The following is an 18,422-nucleotide window of genomic DNA, read 5'->3' on the forward strand; positions in this document are numbered from 1 at the left end:
TGGGATGTGCGGCAGCTGTTTCTCAGCTGAAAATAAAGAGCTCATTCTGGGAGCTGGAGCTACGGTATCACCAAGGCACCCATCCCCTATCCGAACAAAAAACGTCTGTGTCGGACAAAGGGAAGCTCCCCAACGCTAGACAGCCCTTCCACGCTCCGAGGGCTGCTGAGGACATTACTCACCCTTCCACAAGCGTGGCGGCGAGCCCTCCCCGCAGCGAGCCCTCCCCGCTGGAGAGGACCGAGAGGCTCCTTCAGGGACAGAGCGGAGGCGAAGAAATGCTCCGCCTGCATTGCAACTGCCTCTTCCGCCTCCTGCTCCTGCTGCTGCGGTTTGTGCGCAGCTGGCGAGGCCTGAGGTGGGGTGACGGGCTGGCTGGGGTCTGGCAAAGCCAAACAGCTACTGCAGCCGCCTGCAATCAGCGCCGGTGCAGGCGTTCTGCTGTTAGATCCGGCGTTATCATCTGTACGGCCACGCCGGGGAGGTCAAGGTGGTGGGTAAAGAGGAGACACACGGCCTTTATCAGCCCCTGGGCACGGTGGGGGTGTCTCGGGCTGGGCGTTATGGGGGGGTGGGCTGCAGGGGGGCTGCCCACGCGGGATGGGGCTGCTGGAACAGCACGCTTACCCAGGGGCATGGCTGCGGGCGAGCGAGGCCACGCGGGTCCCTGCCGAAGGTGCCGGCTCCTCCTGCGGAACACATGAGTTCACACGAGCGGTCGTTAAAAGCACGTACTTCTGCTGAGCCCTACTAATGGGTGACAGCAGAGCTTGTGATGGCAGACCTTGTGATGGGAAGAAAGAAAAGGAGTGTGTCATTGTCACTTGCCACCCCAGGGGCCCAGGCATCCGTGGTATGTCCTGGCACCACCAGGCCCTTTGATAAGGACATATGAGATACGTTAAAAACATTCTGTGCTCTTCCTGCTCTCCGTAAAGCCCCTACCGCAAAATGATAGAGAACGATCTTTGTTCTTCCCTCGTACTGAAAAAAGGGGATGCAAATCATCCCGTTGTAAATCATGCACAGCTTTGAAAGACGAACCATCCCATCGCAAACACGAAACAAACACGAGGGAGCGGTGTCTGGCTCGGCTCTGGGCCTCACATCTGCTGAGGCACAGCGAAAGAGCGGCAGCGGGGAACTGCCACAGCCCCTGACGGAGAGAGAAACCGTCAAATGCTACTTGGCAGTAACGGAAGGCAAAAAATACCTTCAGCCAAACCCCCAAGACTCCTGCGAGCCGCGAGGCTACCGTGAAGACTCTTCATGGCTGATACAAACTGAGACAATCTAAAAAGTCCACAGACGTGTCTGTGCTCAAACCGGGAGCGAGAGCAACCCAAAAAGCAGCAGGTGTAACCCTCAGCTAGAGCAGAACAGCTTTATGCGTAAGTGCGGCTCTAAATAAACCCTCAAAAAAAACCCCTTCCTCATAAACAAATTCTGAGTTACTTCAGAGACTTGGGTAACTTCACCCTGCCCTTGTCTAACGCTCTTCACGCCCCACAGTCCAGGGCAGACAAAGCAAGCTTGGCAAAGAGTCCTGGATCCAAGTAGCCCAAATCACATGCGCAAAATGCCACCAAACCCAATAGCAAGTCCGTGCCACGATGAGTTCCTGCACGTGCCAGGGGGCTTCAGCCGGCCACCAGGCCCCCGACGGCAGAGCAGCCAGTGCCGGCGCGGGGGTGCGGGGGGTTCAGCAGGTGGCTGAGGGGGGGCAAAGCCAGCGGCCGCCCCGTGGCAGCGGCGAGGCTGGAGGTGCTCAGCAGAGCTCTCTGGATGGGGGCAAACAGCCAGGGAGGGCTCGGGGGGGGGAGGCGGGTTGTTTAGGAGGTATATAAACAGCCCTGTGAGGACTCAGGACGAATCTGCCTGGCTGTAAGTATTTATTTAATATTTCTGGGGCTGGGGGGGGAGCTGAGCTTTGGGAGCAGAGCCCAGTTCCTGGTGGGGGAGAGCACTGCGGCCCTGCAGGGAAGCGCAACGGGGGGATATACTTCCCCCCGCCGGCCCCCGCCTCATCCCTCCGTCCCCATCACGTCTCCCACTACTCCAGTCCTCAGCACGACCCCTCCAGACCCCACCTCCACCGCCCTAGTCCCGAGTCCCCTCGCCCTGTCCCCGTCCCGCTGCGTCCCCCGGTCTCCTCACCCTGTCCCCATATCCACCGCTCTAGTCTCCAGTCCCCTCATCCTGTCCCCATCCCGCTCCGGTCCTTGGTCCCCTCATCCTGTCCCCATCCCGCTCCGGTCCTTCATCCCCTCGCCCTGTCCCCATATCCACCACTCTAGTCCCCAGTCCCCTCGTCCTGTCCCCATCCCGCTCTGGTCCTTGGTCTCCTCGCCCTGTCCCCATATCCACCGCTCTAGTCCCCGTTCCCCTCGTCCTGTCCCCATCCCGCTCCGGTCCTTGGTCCCCTCGTCCTGTCCCCATCCCGCTCCAGTCCTTCATCCCCTCGCCCTGTCCCCATATCCACCGCTCTTGTCCCCGGTCCCCTCGCCCTGTCCCCGTCCTGCTCCGTTGCCCGGTCCCCTCGTCCTGTCCCCCATCCCACTCTGCTCCTTGGTCCCCTCATCCTGTCCCCATCCCACTCTGGTCCTTGGTCTCCTCGCCCTGTCCCCATATCCACCACTCTAGCCCCCGTTCCCCTCGTCCTGTCCCCCATCCCACTCTGCTCCTTGGTCCCCTCATCCTGTCCCCATCCCGCTCTGGTCCTTGGTCTCCTTGCCCTGTCCCCATATCCACCACTCTAGTCCCCAGTCCCCTCGTCCTGTCCCCATCCCGCTCTGGTCCTTGGTCTCCTCGCCCTGTCCCCATATCCACCGCTCTAGTCCCCGGTCCCCTCGCCCTGTCCCCGTCCCGCTCCGGTCCTCGGTCGCCTCGCCCTGTCCCCATTGTCCCCATCCCGCTCCGGTTCCCATCCCGCTCCGGCCCTCACGCTCATCTCCCCGGCCCCACGGGCAGCCCCGGCGGCTGCAGCCCGTCCCCGACCCCCCGCGACGCCCCCCGGGCTCCCCCCGCGACACTCACCGGGCGCGGGGCCGCTGCTCGGCGCCGCCGGCGGCGGGGCGAGGCGGGGCGGGGGGCGCCGCTGTGCAGACCCGGCTCCTCCCGGCTGCCCCCTCCCGCCGCCGCCAGGCTCCCGCTCTTACTGTCGCCCGAACGTCTGCAGGGACGGGGCCTCCGCCCTCTGTCTCCGGGCGACCCGTTCCAGCCTCTCGCCACCCTCGTTGTAAAGAGCTTCTTCCTAATGTCTAATCTACACCTGCCCTGCTCTAGTTTGAAACCCTTCCCCATCGTCCCATGGCTCCCCTCCCTGCTCCAGAGTCCCTCCCCATCTCTCCTGGAGCCCCTTTAGGGACTGGCAGGGGCTGGAAGGTCTCCCCGGAGCCTTCTGTTCTCCAGGCTGAAGCCCCCCAGCTCTCTCAGCCTTCCCTTTTCGGGAAGGTCTCTTCTAATGCTAGGGAAAACTGCACTTTTAAAAGACTCTAGTGTCTGAGTTGGTGAAAATACTTAACTTTACAGCCAGCTCTGGGGTGTGGAATTCAAGCTCTTGGTGTTTTCAAGCTCCCCAGGTGCGGGGACGAGGAGGAGCAGGACCTGAGCACTTGACCCAAGCTGCCAACGGGATTATTTCATCCCATGAATGACACATTCAATATAAATTAGAAAGTTTGCTGAGGAGTTCTCTCTCTCTCTCTCTCATCCCGAGCACTCCCTGCCCCGGTGCCGGAGCCCTGAGCCCTTCCCTTCCTCCGCAGCCGCAGCGCTTGCAGGGTCCCACGTTGGCTGTCCCTGCGGGGAGTGCACGGCTTCTGCTGGGGAGCGGGCTGGGGATAGTCCTCGTGTATTTTCCATTAGTATTGGGATCGATATTGCTTCTTTAGTGTTATTAATGCTAATTATCTAGTCATATTCTATTAAATCTGTTTACGTTTCAACCCTCCGGTTCCCTTGTTTTTTCTGATTCTCCTTCCCAGGTGGGGAGGGGTCATCGGGTGATGGAATACTTGTCTAAAGGACTATAAATCGCTGTGGGTTCCTCAAACCATAACACTATGGGACCACCACCCAGAGAAATGCTCCTTCTGACCTATGCACCCGCCTCTGCAGGGACCTGCATCTGCAGCTTTCTACTTCCCAAGAGACATTTTGGCTCCAGGAATTCTCTCCAGCCCATCCCTATCCCCTGGGGCCTCTGGCTCCTCACTAAGTGCTGCCTTCTACCCACGCACTGGGCAAGCTGGGCTTTGGACACGGTCTCTCATAGCATCCTCGTGAGTGAGCTGACCAGGTCTGGGTCAGGTGAGTGGGCACGGGGTGGGCTGAAAACTGGCTCAACAGCCAGACCCAGAGGGCTGTCGCTAACGGAGCATCCCGGGGGTCAGTAGTGGGGCTGGTCCTGTTTAACATCTTCATTAATGACCTGGGCGATGGACGGAGCACACCCTCAGCCAGTTTGCTGATGCTACAAAGCTGGGAGGAGCAGCTGGTACACCCGAGAGTCACGCTGCCATCCAGAGGGACCTCAACAGGCTGCAGGAATGGGCTGAGAGGGACCTCGTGCAGTGCCAGGGGACATGCCAGGGGACACAAGTCCTGTCCCTGTGGAGGAACAGCCCCAGGCACCAGGGCACGCAGGGGCTGGCCGGCTGGGAGGCAGCTCTGCAGAGCCTGGGGGTCCTGGTGGACTCGCCACCTTGACCACGAGCCAGCGATGCGCTCGTGCAGGAACGGCAGCCAAGGGTGTCCTGCATTAGGGGGAGCATCACCGCAGGGTGATGGAGGTGACTCTCCTCCTCTGCTCAGCGCTGGTGAGGCCCCATCTGGAGCGCTGGGTCCAGTTCTGGTCTCCCCAGTACAGGAAGAACTACGGGCGCTCTTACTGGAGAGAGTCCAGCAAAGGGCCACGAAGACGGTTCAGGCACTGGAGCATCTCCCATCCGAGGAGAGGCTGGGAGAGCTGGGACCGCTCAGCCTGGAGGAGAGGAGGCTGGGGGGGGGGTGTCTCATCAAGGGGGATAAAGATCTAAAGGGGGCCGTTAGGAAGAGGGAGCCAGACTTTTCAGTGGTGCCCACTGAGAGGCCACGGGCACACATTAAAAAGGAAGCTCGGTCCGAATACAAGAGAAGGCTGTCCTACTGCCAGGGTGAGCCAGCGCTGGCGCAGGTTGCCCAGGGATACTGCGGAGTCTCCATCCTTGTCCGCACTCAGCAGCCATCTGGCCTGGTCCTGAGCAACCGCGCACCCTCGGCGTGTCTAGCTTAGCTGGCTGGATTAAATCAGCCATTTGTGTTTTTAAACCTTAATGATATTACAGCAAAGCAGACAATCTGTTGCCAAGGGCTACAGAAACGTAAAATCAAATAATTTGTCTTCACTGCTCCTGCTGCAGCAGGAAAGCAGGAAGTAAGGCTGAGAGATATATAAACATGCCCCCCCTCTTCCCATCTGTTACTGTTAGAGAACCTCCTGACATCGCTGCAGGCTGTGGTTTCCCTGTATCCCAACGGCTAAAACCACCCACAGAACCGGGGGGAGCAGGGTAAAACCAGAGGGTGCTCAGAGCCTAAGCCCCCGCTTTTGATTTTAATGTCTATTTTTCTTACGTCTCCACCTTACTTAACTCCTGATGCTGAGCTGCAGGCTGCTCCCAGGGCAGGCCGTTTGGAGAGGGGTTGCGGGAATTGTACACAAGAGGTTAAAAATGCTGGAGATCCACGAGGCAGGCGAAGGAGGGGGTTTTGCGGGGTAGGACTGTCCTGTTTTGGCTGAAGATTGCAGGAATAAGCAGATAAACAGTATCTTGAAGTTGGTGGCGTCTGGAGCGAGAGCTTTTGCTTGATTATCCGTCCTAGGAACATCAAAGCTGACGCCCTGAACACGACAATGAGCTCCACGGCGGCCATGCTGAACACAGATGACTCCCCACCCAGATGGTGGGAGGGGAACGGATAAGGTCAGGATTTAAAGGCCACTGAGGAAAGTCTCTCTGCGGGAGAGCAGAGGCTGGATGGAGACCCAGAGGAGGCGGAGGGGGGCTGTGCCCCTCTTCCCCCCCAGGCCCCGGTGGGCGCCGTCACCTCCTGGTGTGGGTTACCCGGGACAGCATTTATGGTGCTGGCACCGTCACCGCGCGTTACCGCCGGTGCAGCCCGTGCCTTTACCAACGGCGCTTCCCAGCCTGTTCTGTCTGTCGCTTCCGTAAATCACCTATTTTTCCGCTTTGTGAAGCCGTCCCAGGGACGCTCCTCGGAGGGACTCTGGGCAAACGCTGGGAACTCTGCCCGTGAGGCGCCGGGGCCCTGGCGAGCACGGCTCCTGCCCAAGGGAACGGGATTTCTCCATGTCCTCATGATACCAGAGGCCCTGGAGCCGTCGTGTCTCTACGTGGGAAGAGGGGGAGCGGGGGGGGGGGGGGAGGGGGGCTGAGATGTGGATGTTAAGGATATGACACACCTTCAAGCAGGAAAAAACAAGGACTTTAAAAAAAAAAAAAAAAAAAAAGGATCCAGAGTGCTGCTGAGCACAAGGAGCGAGACCCCCCCACACGCTCCCCCCGGAGTGCAGAGTAGGCAGCACCCCAGTCCGGGCCCCCCATCGCCCCCCCAGGACCTGCCCCACAGCCGAGCCCCCTCCTTGTAGGCAGGAAAACGCCGGGGGGGGTAAGTGGAGGGGGGGGGGAGGAGATCGTATCAACGCTCCCCCACAGCTCAGGGCTTGTACAGAGTGATTTGCATTTAAGCAAAACCATTAACGAGCAGGCTCAGGGCAGCTGCTGCCCCCACCCCCCACCCCCCCGCCCCCAGCCTTGTGGTGGGAGGGGGGCACACGGTCCCCTGGCGATGCTGCCCATCCGAAAGGGGACAGGCAGCAGCCGGAGCTGTGGATTCGGGGGGAGAGAGCCTGACACCCCCCCCGTCCCCAAAAACTGCCCTGAAATCACCCGCGGGGGCAGGGAGCAGCCAGGCGCGGGGGCGGGCGGCGGGGCGGGGGGGGAAGGGTGGGGTCGGCGCTTTTGGTTACCCGCATGTGTTGAAAAAAAAGATCCGGCCTCATTACTGGGCTAAACTGGTGTGAGAGACTCCTGCCGCGACTTCTAAAGGCGCTTCTCTACTGTAGGGCCTGGCTTGAAAGAGAAAGAAACGGAAAAAAATGCGCATTTGGTGTCCCACCCCCCCCCCCGCCGCTTCGGTGTTAAAAAAATAAAAGGGCAGAAATGAGTTCATTTCGTGACCGTTTATTACAGGTGTCGCAGAGGATCAACCCCCCTGAAACCGAGAGCCCCGAACCCACCAAACCTGGGAGGAAGGTTGGGTTGACTCAGCCGAGTGAGAAATGCCCCCACCGACCTCCACCGGGTGGAGGAAGCATCCTTGCTGCTGCGCCGAGACATCTCGAGGGAGATGTCCTCCCGACACACCCGGGAGGACGAGGCAGGTGGGACATGCTGAGCATCGCTGCTGCCAGGGGCTCCGCTGTGCCCGTACGGACCTGCCTGTCCCCAGGCAGAGGCCAGGGCTGTGGTGGCGTCTCTCTGTGCCCTCGCTTGCATCACCCAAGGACACGTGGAGACCCTACAAATGGCTGTGATACTCCTTCCTCTGCACCTCCGGATGGTTTTGGCCAGGGGAAAAAAAGAAGCTGGCTGAGCCCATGAGGTTGCGATGGGTTGGGTTGACTCAGCCGAGTGAGAAATGCCCTGACCGACCTCTACTGGGTGGAGGAAGCATCCTTGCTGCTGCACCGAGACATCTCAAAGGCCCTGGGAGGAAGAGGCGGGTGGACATGCTCATGCTGAGCATCTCTGGAGCCAGGGGCTCTGCCGTGCCTGTCCGGACCTGCCCGTCCCCAGGCAGAGGTGGGGGCCTCTCTCCATGCCCACCCTTGCATTCCCCAAGGACACACGGAGACCCTACAAATGGCTGCGATACTCCTTCCTCTGCACCTCTGGATGGTTTGGGACAAAGAGGAGCTGCTCCCCCATGAGGCTGTGATGCCCCGGGGGCTTTCCCACAGGTTGGCTAAGCCCAAAGGCACCCATGGCATAGCCGAATCCCAAAGTGCTCGGATGAAACCAGCAGGAATTAAGGCTTAAACGCTTCAGGCTGAGGCCACGAAGGAGAGGTTTGTGGGGAGACTCGAGCGGGGCTCAAGCGCTTTGCTGGATGGGGACCTCCACCAGAGCTACCCGGGGTGAAAGCAGGGGCTGGCAGAGCAGCGCTGCGCTGCATCTTTCTTGGGGTCTAAGACTTAAAACAAGGATAATTCCCTTATCCTGCTCTTTTCCCTTCAAGACGGTTTGAATTTATGGGGAAAAAGGCAATGGGGGATCTACCTCTCCTTGTCCACGCAGCCGGCGTCACGTTCCTTCAGCCACCCCTGAGTCGTGTGATCTGCGAACGGACAGGTCTGTGCCCAGGCGTCGGGACGAACCGCGTGAGAGGCACCGACGGCGCAGCACAGGATGCTGCCCTCGGGGGACGGGGTCTGGGACTCATTGGGGATGGGACACGCTCAATGGAGGGGTCTTGGCGTCTCCACAAGAGCCAAACACGTAATTTTTAAATAATTCACACGGCTGCTTGGTGGCGTGGGGACAGAGGGAAACCAGCTCGGTAAACACAAGGCAGGGGCATGCAGGAGCGGGGAGACTTACAGCAGAGGAAGATGGCGAGGAGCGGGAGGGCCGACACGGCCGCCGTGCTGACCGTCAGGGTGGTCACATCCACGAACTCCGTGCATCCTTCTTCTGCGGCCAAACAAACCCGGCGTCAGCACAAAACGCCGTCCGAAGCAGAAGGAGAGAAAGGAGAAAGGCAAACGTCTGTGTATGTTGAAAACTAGTTTTGCTTTTGCAAAGACTTCACTTCCCCGGAAACCCCCAATTTGTTGGCTTTATTTTGGAGCAGGTCTAACTCCGAGTGGCCGAGTTGGAGGGATGTTGGGGTTACACATCGTGGACGAGTTTTAGCCTGAGTGTGGCGAACCCTTGGGGTGGTCCCTGGGGCACCCCCTCTCACCGTGGCGATGGTGGATGTTCTTTATGAGGACGCTGGTCGTCAGCACCACCGAAACCACCCCTCCGGGAGCAGCGTAGCCCAAGGTGCGCTGTGCTGGCCGAGGGAAAGGCGACAAAGCGACGTTAGTGCGCGTTAGGGGACACAGGTGGGGAGACCCGCCCTCACCCACGGGCTGGTGCAGAATCCACCAGCCTGAGTTAGCGCAGAAGTAGAAATAAAGTTTTCATTTTAAAAAGTTGAGATTTGGGGCAAAGTAAAACCCCCGTCGACCAGTTTTGTCTCCCTCCCTGCCACCCTTGCTAAAACCACTCGCCTGTTTTGCTTTTGAGTTGGGTGAACTTTGTAGGCTGGAAGGTGACAGTGGCGGAGACGAGGAGGTTCACCACGACCACGTACGTAAGGGCAATCTCTGGCAATATGATCGCAATAGAAGGGCCTGAAAGAAAGCAGGACAAGGCAGAGCAGCAGTTCTTGCGCTTGCCAGCCACCTTCATAGTTTTGTTAACGCCCCATTGTATCCCTTTCCCCCCTCTCCTGACTCCCAGCCTTCCCAGTCGGTCCTTGCAAGAACCCTCTCCATCCCTTGATCATCCCTTGTCCCAGCAACCTGGGCTGGTGGGAGGTGTCCCTGCCCAGGGCAGGGGGTGCCACTGGGTGGGCTTTAAGGTCCCTTCCCACCCAAACCATGCTGTGATTCTGTGATTCTATGATTTTCCATGCCCTTCTGCAGTTAACTCTGGGAAAGGGCTCTGGGTAAAGGAGAACAGCTGTAGTAACTGTATGGATGGTGGTCCAGGCGCCCACGACTAGCTGAGATCGCGCCTGGGGCAGCCACGTGTGGCTCTGGCCGGGTCTATTCCCGCATGTTTAGCTGTGTGACCCTCCCTCTGCGGGGCGCTGCCTTCCTCCCTGACCTCCGTGGGACTCTACCTCTCCCGTGGGCTCTGCACCCCGTATGGTTTGCACAGCAAGGATTGCTTTGGGGTCCCCCACCCCAAACCGCCCCGCGGCCACCTCGTACCTTCCTCTCGCATCCAGAGGATCCCGGCGGTGCCTGCCAGGACGGAGGCGATGCACACCAGCCCGCAGGTGTAGGCGCTGAGCCACCTCCACAGCTCCCCCCCTAGACACACAGAGCAGCGTGGGGTGACAGCTGTGACCCCTCCTGATGGCCCGCGCCAGCCCCCACCCCTTCCTCAGGGTGGGATGCAGCCCGTCCCCGTCTGGGATGCTCCGGGGTATCCCTGGCCAGGGCCTGGTGGGTTTGACCTGCTCTTTAGCGTGGGTAGCTGGGAAGGGCTCTGTGCCCCCCGGTACAGTGTGTTAAACTTATCAATGGAGCCTTGTAGTAAGAGGAATGCTCCTGAGAAACATCTTTTTCTGTAAAAATGTCAATCGATCGCCTCAACTCTCTAGGACAAAAATGTCTGGGAAGTGCGAGGATCCAACCCCGCTTGAAAACAGAGTAAAATCAGTTTTCACCGTTAAAAAAACATTTGCCAAGGAAAGTTTTTCTACTCTTAGGAAGACCTGCCAGATGACATGAAGATGAGGTGTTTCGACAGGTGGAAAGGGAATTAGCTGATTACCAGCTCTTCCCACAGCAACGCTCCTCGCTCTCCCCCACCAGAGAAGGGAAATGGGGTTCAGCTGCCCCCCAGCTGCAGACTCACTTATTCTTAGCTTTTCAGACTGGCAGACGGGAAAAATTAATCCCCATCCCGAGATGGCAGCAAAGACCAGAGCAACCACCGCAAGCCTCAGCGCATCCTGCAAGGGAGGGGAGAGACCTGGAAAAAACCCAAGGAGCCAGGAGTCAGGCCACCAGCAGGACCAGCATGGACGGCGCTGGTGGGCCATGGGGCTTCTCTGTCACCAGGACAGATTGAATTTATTCTCCAGCTGGTGGCCAAATCAGCGCTTTCTGGTGCGGTCGATGGTCCATGAAATGCCCAACGTGGGATGTGTGCTGTCCACAGGCTTTCCATCCACCACCCCCTGCCCATGTCCTCCTCACCATCACCTTGGCCAAGGGCCGTCACTTGGGACCTTCTCCAAGAGGGAACAGCCAGTCTCCTGCCAAGGACGGTGCCTTGGTGGGATCAGAGACTGGGAATTGCTGCTGTTCATCCTGCCGTGGGGAGCTCCTGTCAACAGCACGTGGACCACAACCCTGGGAGGGCGGCCAGGCCTTGGGGGATGGAGGCAGAGGGATGGGATGAAACCACCCAGGGAGCCCCAGGGAAGGGTGGAGAGCAGGAAGAGCGGTGGGAGGGTGAAACCCCAGCAGCGATCACCTGCAATGGTGATGTTCAGGGAGGTTTCTTGCCAGCTTATCCCATTGCTGGCGTTGCAGGAGTAGCAGCCGCAGTCCGACTTCTTCACCGATCTCAGGTACAAAACGCTGAGGCTCTCGGAGAGGCGGAAACCTCTGTCTGGGGGAAGGGGCTGCCCATCTTTCTTCCAGGCGACGGTGTCCACCCTGCCCTCCGCCACATCGCAGAGCACCTTGCCGGTGGCCCGGGCCACGAGGACACTGGTCCACAGCCGAGGGCGAGACACGGGCTCTGGAGAGGGGACAGAAACACCAGCACGTCTCTCAGACATGACCTGGAGCATCCGCGATGGGGATCTGGGCTGCAGTTGTCACTGCAGCATCCCTGGGGCCGCAGCGGTGCAATGGCAGGTGCTTCCCCTGGAAAGTCCTGTCCTGGCCAGGGCTGCTCCGCTTTCCAGGTTTGGGGCGGTTTCTTTTCCAACTGAGTCATTGTTTTTATTGCGTTTGGGTAAATACGGGGCATTTTAAAATATGTGAGGAAATGAGAAAAAAGAGGAAAAGGATTCAGATGCCTCTTGGATTTCTGTGTGGTGGAAAGGAGAAGTGGGCGGTGAAGGGCTGTGGTGGCATTGTAGCAGCAGTGTTATTACAGCAGGAAAATATAGCGCCAGAGCAAATTAAGGGAAGTGCGAAGAGCAATATTGAGGAAGAACTTGTGTGTTATTAAAGTGTCCTCTGATCTCTGCGACGGTGGCTGGCGCCTGCAAATTGCAAACAGTCACCATGGTCTGAGGGGGAGATTTTCCGTGACGTCTCCACCCTGCTGGGCTCAGTTCCACGGGCTCTGCCAGGGCCCCCTCTCGAAAGGTGCCAGGGGTTCTCTCCGCAGGTGGCAGCGGGTACATGGCATCCCACCTGTCCCTCCGTCCCCGCACAAGGGAGGGAATTGCCTTTCCAGGATGGAGCCCAGCCCTCTGTCACAGCCAGGCACCCTAGAAGGTCTCCTTGGGCAGCACCACCAGACCTCCACTGGGACAGGTTGGGAACCTCTTCCCAAAGTCTCCCTGGTGATGTCTCCACACATGGCAGGTTCAAAAAAACCTCAAGATTAGACTTAACTCAAATCCCTTCTCCAAATCCCTTTGGCATATGGGCCATATACAAATAACGCCGCTGCTCTGCTTGCACCCATCACCCCGCTCCTCCCTCCCATGCCCACCACTTACTGAGGACTTCCAGCAAGATTTGCAGGTTCTCCCTCTCTCCCACGTTGACAGTCACTTTGTAGATGCCACTGTCACTTTCGTGGACGTCCTCCAGCAAGAGAGATCCATTGGATGGGTGGAAAATGGCTCGTCCTGCGTAGGGCGGGTGGATGGTTGGGCTGTGGGACCCGCTGTAGTACTGCAGGATGGTGCGGGAGCTGGTGCCGTTGAGGCGCTCCCACCGCGTGGAGTAGATGTGTGTGACGTTATCCGGCCCGGGAAGCAGCACCGAGGATCCCACAGCGGCGGTTTTTCTCTCGAGGGGTCCCATCGCCTCGGCAGCCTCTTGCAAAGGCAGCAGCAGCCCTGGGTGGCAGGGGAAGGGAAGGTGGTCTGGGGAGACGGAGCAAGTGGGCATGGCTTGGGAGAGGCTTTGGTACCCCCTGTGCCAAGGACACACATGGGGCACCTGGACTGCTCGGTCACAGCCTCTCACAAAGCCATCGCCATCGCCCGTCGTGCTGCCGGGCAGGGGGACATCCCGGCCAGAGCTGATACGGGTGCCTAAATAGAGCCCGGGCTCCTTGGAGATACCTGGCTGCAGGGCTGCGAGCCTTTTCTGCTTGAGCTTTGTGGTGGCATTGCCTCCCAGCCTGCGCCCAGAAGGGACTTTCTAATCCTGACCTAATTTCCATGGCTCATTCCCAATTCCTGGTCTTGCTTGGGGCTGAAGGTGTCGACACCCTCCCAGCAGAGCGGGACGCAGATGTCTCCCCCAAACACAGGGCAATTTCTGGCCTTGCCATGACTTGGGCTCGTAACGGGCGCTTGAGGACTTGAAGAGGAGCCGCTGTTGTAGGTCACAGCTCCAGCCCTGAGGAAAAAAATGAGCTTTCTAGGAAAGCCAGGCAAAAATCACTGCTACAGCCCTATCTTGTAAAGGTGATTAAAAAAAAAAAAAGGTGAGGTTAAAGGGTTTAAAGCAAGGAGCCAGCCCTAGGCAGAGGAAACAAAAGGAAAGGTATTTATTTATTAGATAGTAGATATCTGTTAGGTATTTATCTATTAGATTAGACATTAGGATGACGTTCTTTACACTGAGGGTGGTGAGACACTGGCCCAGGTTGCCCAGAGAGGGGGTGGAGGCCCCATCCCTGGAGACATTCAAGGCCAGGCTGGATGGGGCTCTGAGCAACCTGATCGAGTTGAAGATGTCCCTGCTCCCTGCAGGGCGTTGCACTGGATGGCCTTTAAGGGTCCCTTCTGACCCGACACATTCTGTGATTCTGTGATTCTGCGATTATCCACCCAGGCAGAGGGGCAGTTAATGGCAGCGGCCACCCCAGGACTCCTGAGAGGCACCAGGATTTCTGCTAAAGGTGCTGGTCTCCTCGGCGGAGCCGCCAGCCTGGCCCTTCTGTGGGAGCGGGGGCTCTGAGCTGCCCGGGGGCTGCGGGGTCTGTGCAGACCCTCACCCCCCGCCCGCCTCGGCCCTTCGCCCCCCAGCCCGCGCCGGGATGGCCCCACCGAGCAGCCCTCGGCGTGCATCCACCCCGCCACCCGCCAGCCCTGACAGTAATGAGAGGACACAGGGTAACAACCTCAAACAGAGAGGGGAGGTTTAGGTGAGATCTGGGGAAGAAACTCTTTGCTGTGAGGGGGGTGAGCCCCTGGCCCAGGCTGCCCAGAGAAGCTGTGGCTGCCCCATCCCTGGAGGGGTTCAAGGCCAGGTTGGACGGGGCTTGGAGCAACCTGGGCTGGTGGGAGGTGTCCCTGCCCAGGGCAGGGGGTGGGAATGAGATGATCTTTAAGATCCCTTCCCACCCAAACCATTCTGTGATTCTGTGTGATTCGCATTTCTCACTCTCATAACCTGAAGAAGCAGCTGTCGGCTTTTATTTCTGTGCCTTCAAGCCCCCCAACCTGTAAGACGCGCCGGGAGAAGGAACAATCTCGTGACTGAAAATCCCCTTGCTGTAGCAAAACACTGTTTATACGGGACATGCGGGACCACTAGCAAAAGGTAAGAGAAAATACCTCATCACAGGCATCTTTTACTACTGCGATATCCAAAGCTCATCCTATAGCCACTCAAACAGAGCTCACTGACCCCCACGGCATCTGAAAATCTAGCTTATTACAATTAAAATATTAGCTTATTATAGCTTATTATAATTACATAGCTTATATATAATTATATATTATTATATATAATAGGTAATTATATATTATAACACAATTATATATTTTTATACCTTATTATAATATAATAATTATAATATTATAATCTAGCTATATTATAATCTAGCTATATTAAGTGGGTTTCTTTTCTATTTCAGATTCTCACCCTGAAAATCTTTGTACATTAGTGCTTCAAGGCAGCCAGTACATACGTAAAGGACCCCAGAGAGACGGCTCACATAACTGCAATAAATTTGGTGTTATTCCGTATATCAGCCCCGGTATAAATCTATCCGCAGTAGACTTTTAGCCCTGGCACCGCGCCTAACGCTTGAGCTGCCTCTGCCTCCTCAGCCTGTGGGCAGCGGAGCAGAGACACCCTGCCCGTTCAGGTTAAGCGTTTTGCCCCGTCTAAAAAGTCAAATCTGTAGGGACCAGGGATCCCCCTGCACGGCTGCTGAAGCCTCAGGCTCTCCGCGGGTCTCCAAAAGGCGAGGATCTGGCCCGGAGCCCGCTGGACGGCACGGGCACCCTGCCCAGCCTGGGCACCATTTACCTGCCAGGAGCATCCAGTTGGTCCCCAGCAGCTCCGCGGGATGGCACATCAGCATCTGTCAGGGAAAAACGGCACAAAAATTGCCATGTTTTTAAAAATCCCCCTTAAAAACCCGCTCTTTAATGAGAATAACAGGTCAGGCTGTACCGTGTGAGGAAGGACTGGGTTTCTGACGATGGTGAGGGCAGTGCTGTGGATGGTCCCAGCCTGGACTGGCTCCAGCCTCACCGTTTTCCTGCCAACTGCTCCTCTCCTTCTGTGCTGCCTCCTCTCACGCGGACCCTTCCCGGGTGGCAGCTCCCGGCTCTCTCCCGGCTCCCTCCCACTCTCTCCCGGCTCTCTCCGGTGCCGGCCGCTCCCTGTCGCGGCGGGCGGCGTGGTGGGAAGGCAGAGCTGGCTGGTGGCAGCAGCGGCTCCCGGCGCTGCGATGGCCGCTGTGCCGGGGATGCCCAAGGGGACGTGCGGCAGCCCCAGGGGGCACACGGGCAGAGCTGCTCATGCACCCCAGAAACGGCCCCCTTGCGAGAAAAGCCCACGCCAGGGAGAATAACCCACCTGACTCCGCTTCTAGGGGAGGTTTCCTATTTCAGTTCTTGCAGCAATAAAAATTACAGGGGATGTCCCGGATCATTTCCATGCCCCGAGGCCAAGAGATCCATCCCCATCCCTTTCTTACACATCGCTCATCTTCCATCCTGCCCCCGGGGAGCGTCCCAGCTCCCGGAGCAGAGGTTGAGCTCAGCCTCCAGCCTGTTTCCCGCGGTGGCCAGGGGCTCGGGCAGGCTCCCCAACACTCGTCCCACTGCCGGCAGCTTTTTCCTCCACCGAGGCAGGTGCGGACCGGGATCATCCACGTCCCACAAGCTTTCTGCAAAGGCAATTTCAGTTTAAGGCGGAGACATTTCTGGGATCAGAGGAGCACGTGGGGACCTGGGAAGGGCTGAGCTCTGCCCCAGAGCAGCGGGGAAGCTCTCCTGCCCTGCCGAGCGCGGCTGGCCCCGTCCGACTCCCCCGCACCAGCAAAACCAGAGGGAGACGGATGCTGGGCAGGACAGCTGCGCGGAAAGCGTTAGGAAGCGGCGGGTGGGTGTAGATGTCGTGGGGTCCAGAGCACCGACACGATGACACCCGTTGGCTCCATCAGCCCTGTCCGTGTGGCCCTGCCAGCCGGGGAAAGCACCCAGCCCGCACCGTCTGCCTGGAGCGGGGAGAATAAAAGTGAACATCAGCCATTTGGTTTGGGGGCCAGCCCAGCCCAAACCCACCACAGCGCATCCGACCCGGTCCTGGTTTGAGCAACACAGGACTCATTTCTCTTCTAACGCCTGGGAAAACTGCCCTTTTGGAAGGCTCTAGTGTCTGAACTGGTGAAACTATTTACTTTACAGCCAGCTCTGGGGTGTGGGTTTCAAGGTCTCGGTGTTTTCGAGTTCCCCAGGTGCGGGGACGAGGAGGAACGACACCCGAGCACTTGACCCAAGCTGCCAACGGGATTATTTCATCCCATGAATGACACATTCAATATAAATTAGAAAGTTTGCTGAGGAGTTCTCTCTCTCTCTCTCTCTCTCTCATCCCGAGCACTCCCTGCCCCGGTGCCGGAGCCCTGAGCCCTTCCCTTCCTCCGCAGCCGCAGCGCTCGCAGGGTCCCACGTTGGCTGTCCCTGCGGGGAGTGCACGGCTTCCGCTGGGGAGCGGGCTGGGGATAGTCCTCGTCTATTTTCCATTAGTATTGGGATCGATATTGCTTCTTTAGTGTTATTAATGCTAATTATCTAGTCTTATTCTATTAAATCTGTTTACGTTTCAACCCTCGGGCTCCCTCGTTTTCCTGATTCCCATTCCTGGGTGGGGAGGGGTCATCGGGTGATGGAATAATTGTCTAAAGGACAATAAATTGCTGTGGGTTCCTCAAGCCATAACAGACCCTTATGCTGTGGTCAGTCTGATGCTGACCTTGCCACCCCTTGTCCCATTTCTTGACCCTTCCTTTCTCCACCTGCCTCCTTCCAAACAAATATGCCTGTAATTACTTTTCCCCATCGGTCCTTATTTTGCTACATCCGTCCCCAAATTTAGCGTTCCTGGCCCCTTTACCCAGACAATCTTGGCTTTAGCCGGTATTGCCAATTTGTTGTTACCTGGGCAATGTTGGTGTTGCAAGTCTGTTCCACAGGAGGTCCCCAGAGCTCCTCACGCTTATCTGAGAAGTTCGGTCATAGAGTCACAGAAGGGTTGGGGGATGAAGGGACCTTAAAGGCCACCCAGTGGCACCCCCTGCCCTGGGCAGGGACACCTCCCACCAGCCCAGGTTGCTCCAAGCCCCGTCCAACCTGGCCTTGAACCCCTCCAGGGATGGGGCAGCCACAGCTTCTCTGGGCACCCTGGGCCAGGGGCTCACCCCCCTCACAGCCAAGAGTTTCTTCCTCAGATCTCATAAAACTTCCTCAGATCATCTTAAAACTGTTCCCCCTCGTCCCATGGCTCCCCTCCCTGCTCCAGAGTCCCTCCCCAGCTTTCCCGGAGCCCCTTTAGGGACGGGAGGTACCTTTAGGTTCGGTTATTTCTCATTTCCCCTCCTCAGCCACCTCAGCCATGCCTCGTGCGCCAGTTCCGAGTTTTGTTGCTCCTCACGCTGTCATTTGTCACGGCCGCTGATTCCAGCAGTTCCCCGTGCCCTGTCCGGGCTGCGTGGCCTCAGGCTGGAGCCCCGGCAGCCACCGTGTCCTTCGCCTGGGGCCCCGGGGGGACGGACGGACGGTTTTGGAGGGGAAGGGCAATGACCTTTAAGAGGAGCGGAGCTTACGGCTAGCTCAGTGTGAACTGTGTGCCCAGGAAAACTGTCTGGTTTGGGGTTTTAATTTTGTGTGTTAGAGAGGAGGCTGCTCCCACCCAGAGTCTGCCTGTCACATTGCTTTGTGCCCGACTGTGCGTTTTCATTTTTAATTTAACTTCTCCTTTATCCCCTGCCCAGCAAAGTGCAGTTTCTCTATTCCCAGCCGCGCGGTTCCTCAATGCGGGGCCGGGTATTTGTGTGCTCACATCACATGTCCATTGGCGTTTTGTCATGGCAGGGAAGTGTGCTGCATTCTGCCTGCAGTTTACGTGATTTTGGGACGTCTGAGAAACTAAAAGCAGCTGGAAGCAGTGCGAAGGCACGGGCACAAGACAC

At 58.0% G+C, this 18,422-nt stretch overlaps 2 protein-coding genes and 1 long non-coding RNA gene across 15 annotated transcripts in view; 1 reads left to right on the top strand and 2 right to left on the bottom strand.

The window, feature by feature from the left end:
- LOC134520461 (vascular endothelial growth factor receptor 2-like) overlaps positions 1-3,318 on the bottom strand; it is a 15,939-nt gene extending 12,621 nt beyond the window's left edge. Inside the window, exons 1-2 of one of the 4 annotated variants that reach the window (XM_063345834.1) lie at positions 3,037-3,318; positions 628-689 (exon numbers count right to left, since the gene is read on the bottom strand). In XM_063345834.1, the coding sequence (XP_063201904.1) occupies positions 628-689; positions 3,037-3,303 (329 nt within the window). In that variant the 5' untranslated portion in view covers positions 3,304-3,318. Of the gene's footprint in view, positions 1-182; positions 407-627; positions 785-3,036 lie in introns of those variants that run through there. The other 3 variants (XM_063345835.1, XM_063345837.1, XM_063345836.1) reach the window with 3 other exon arrangements.
- Positions 1,677-7,384, top strand: LOC134520463 (uncharacterized). The gene is made up of 3 exons (XR_010072449.1): positions 1,677-1,884; positions 3,987-4,311; positions 7,257-7,384. It is a non-coding gene; the product is annotated as an uncharacterized LOC134520463 (long non-coding RNA).
- Positions 7,269-18,073, bottom strand: LOC134520462 (uncharacterized). Of its 10 annotated transcripts, none has more exons than XM_063345839.1 (14): positions 17,799-18,073; positions 17,392-17,453; positions 16,268-16,448; positions 15,398-16,118; positions 15,251-15,305; positions 12,535-12,879; positions 11,328-11,597; positions 10,620-10,820; positions 10,052-10,153; positions 9,344-9,466; positions 9,031-9,123; positions 8,667-8,759; positions 8,346-8,403; positions 7,270-7,772 (listed from the first exon to the last, which is right to left on the bottom strand). In XM_063345839.1, exons 5-14 carry the CDS (start codon positions 15,303-15,305, stop codon positions 7,721-7,723), a joined length of 1,392 nt encoding a protein of 463 aa, XP_063201909.1. In that variant the 5' UTR covers positions 15,398-16,118; positions 16,268-16,448; positions 17,392-17,453; positions 17,799-18,073; the 3' UTR covers positions 7,270-7,720. The 10 variants fall into 10 exon arrangements, with proteins under 10 accessions (XP_063201915.1, XP_063201914.1, XP_063201909.1 ...); XM_063345840.1 differs by having other exon boundaries at positions 15,398-15,609; positions 15,806-16,448; XM_063345848.1 differs by adding an exon at positions 13,108-13,387 and having other exon boundaries at positions 15,398-16,448.
- Between the last annotated feature and the right edge of the window lie 349 nt (positions 18,074-18,422).

This window comes from Chroicocephalus ridibundus, chromosome 9 (genome assembly GCF_963924245.1).
Source record: "Chroicocephalus ridibundus chromosome 9, bChrRid1.1, whole genome shotgun sequence".
In the NCBI taxonomy this organism is placed as follows: domain Eukaryota; kingdom Metazoa; phylum Chordata; class Aves; order Charadriiformes; family Laridae; genus Chroicocephalus; species Chroicocephalus ridibundus.

What these genes read in the sequence shown, in the direction of transcription:
- LOC134520462 (XM_063345839.1), bottom strand. Translation starts at nt 15,305, where the DNA reads ATGCTGATGTGCCATCCCGCGGAGCTGCTGGGGACCAACTGGATGCTC. An exon ending in AATCTTGCTGGAAGTCCTCA is followed by an intron (nt 11,598 to 12,534) that starts GTAAGTGGTGGG and finishes TCCCCTCTCCAG; the next exon opens with AGCCCGTGTCTCGCCCTCGG. An exon ending in CCAACTCAAAAGCAAAACAG is followed by an intron (nt 9,124 to 9,343) that starts GCGAGTGGTTTT and finishes TCCCTCGGCCAG; the next exon opens with CACAGCGCACCTTGGGCTAC.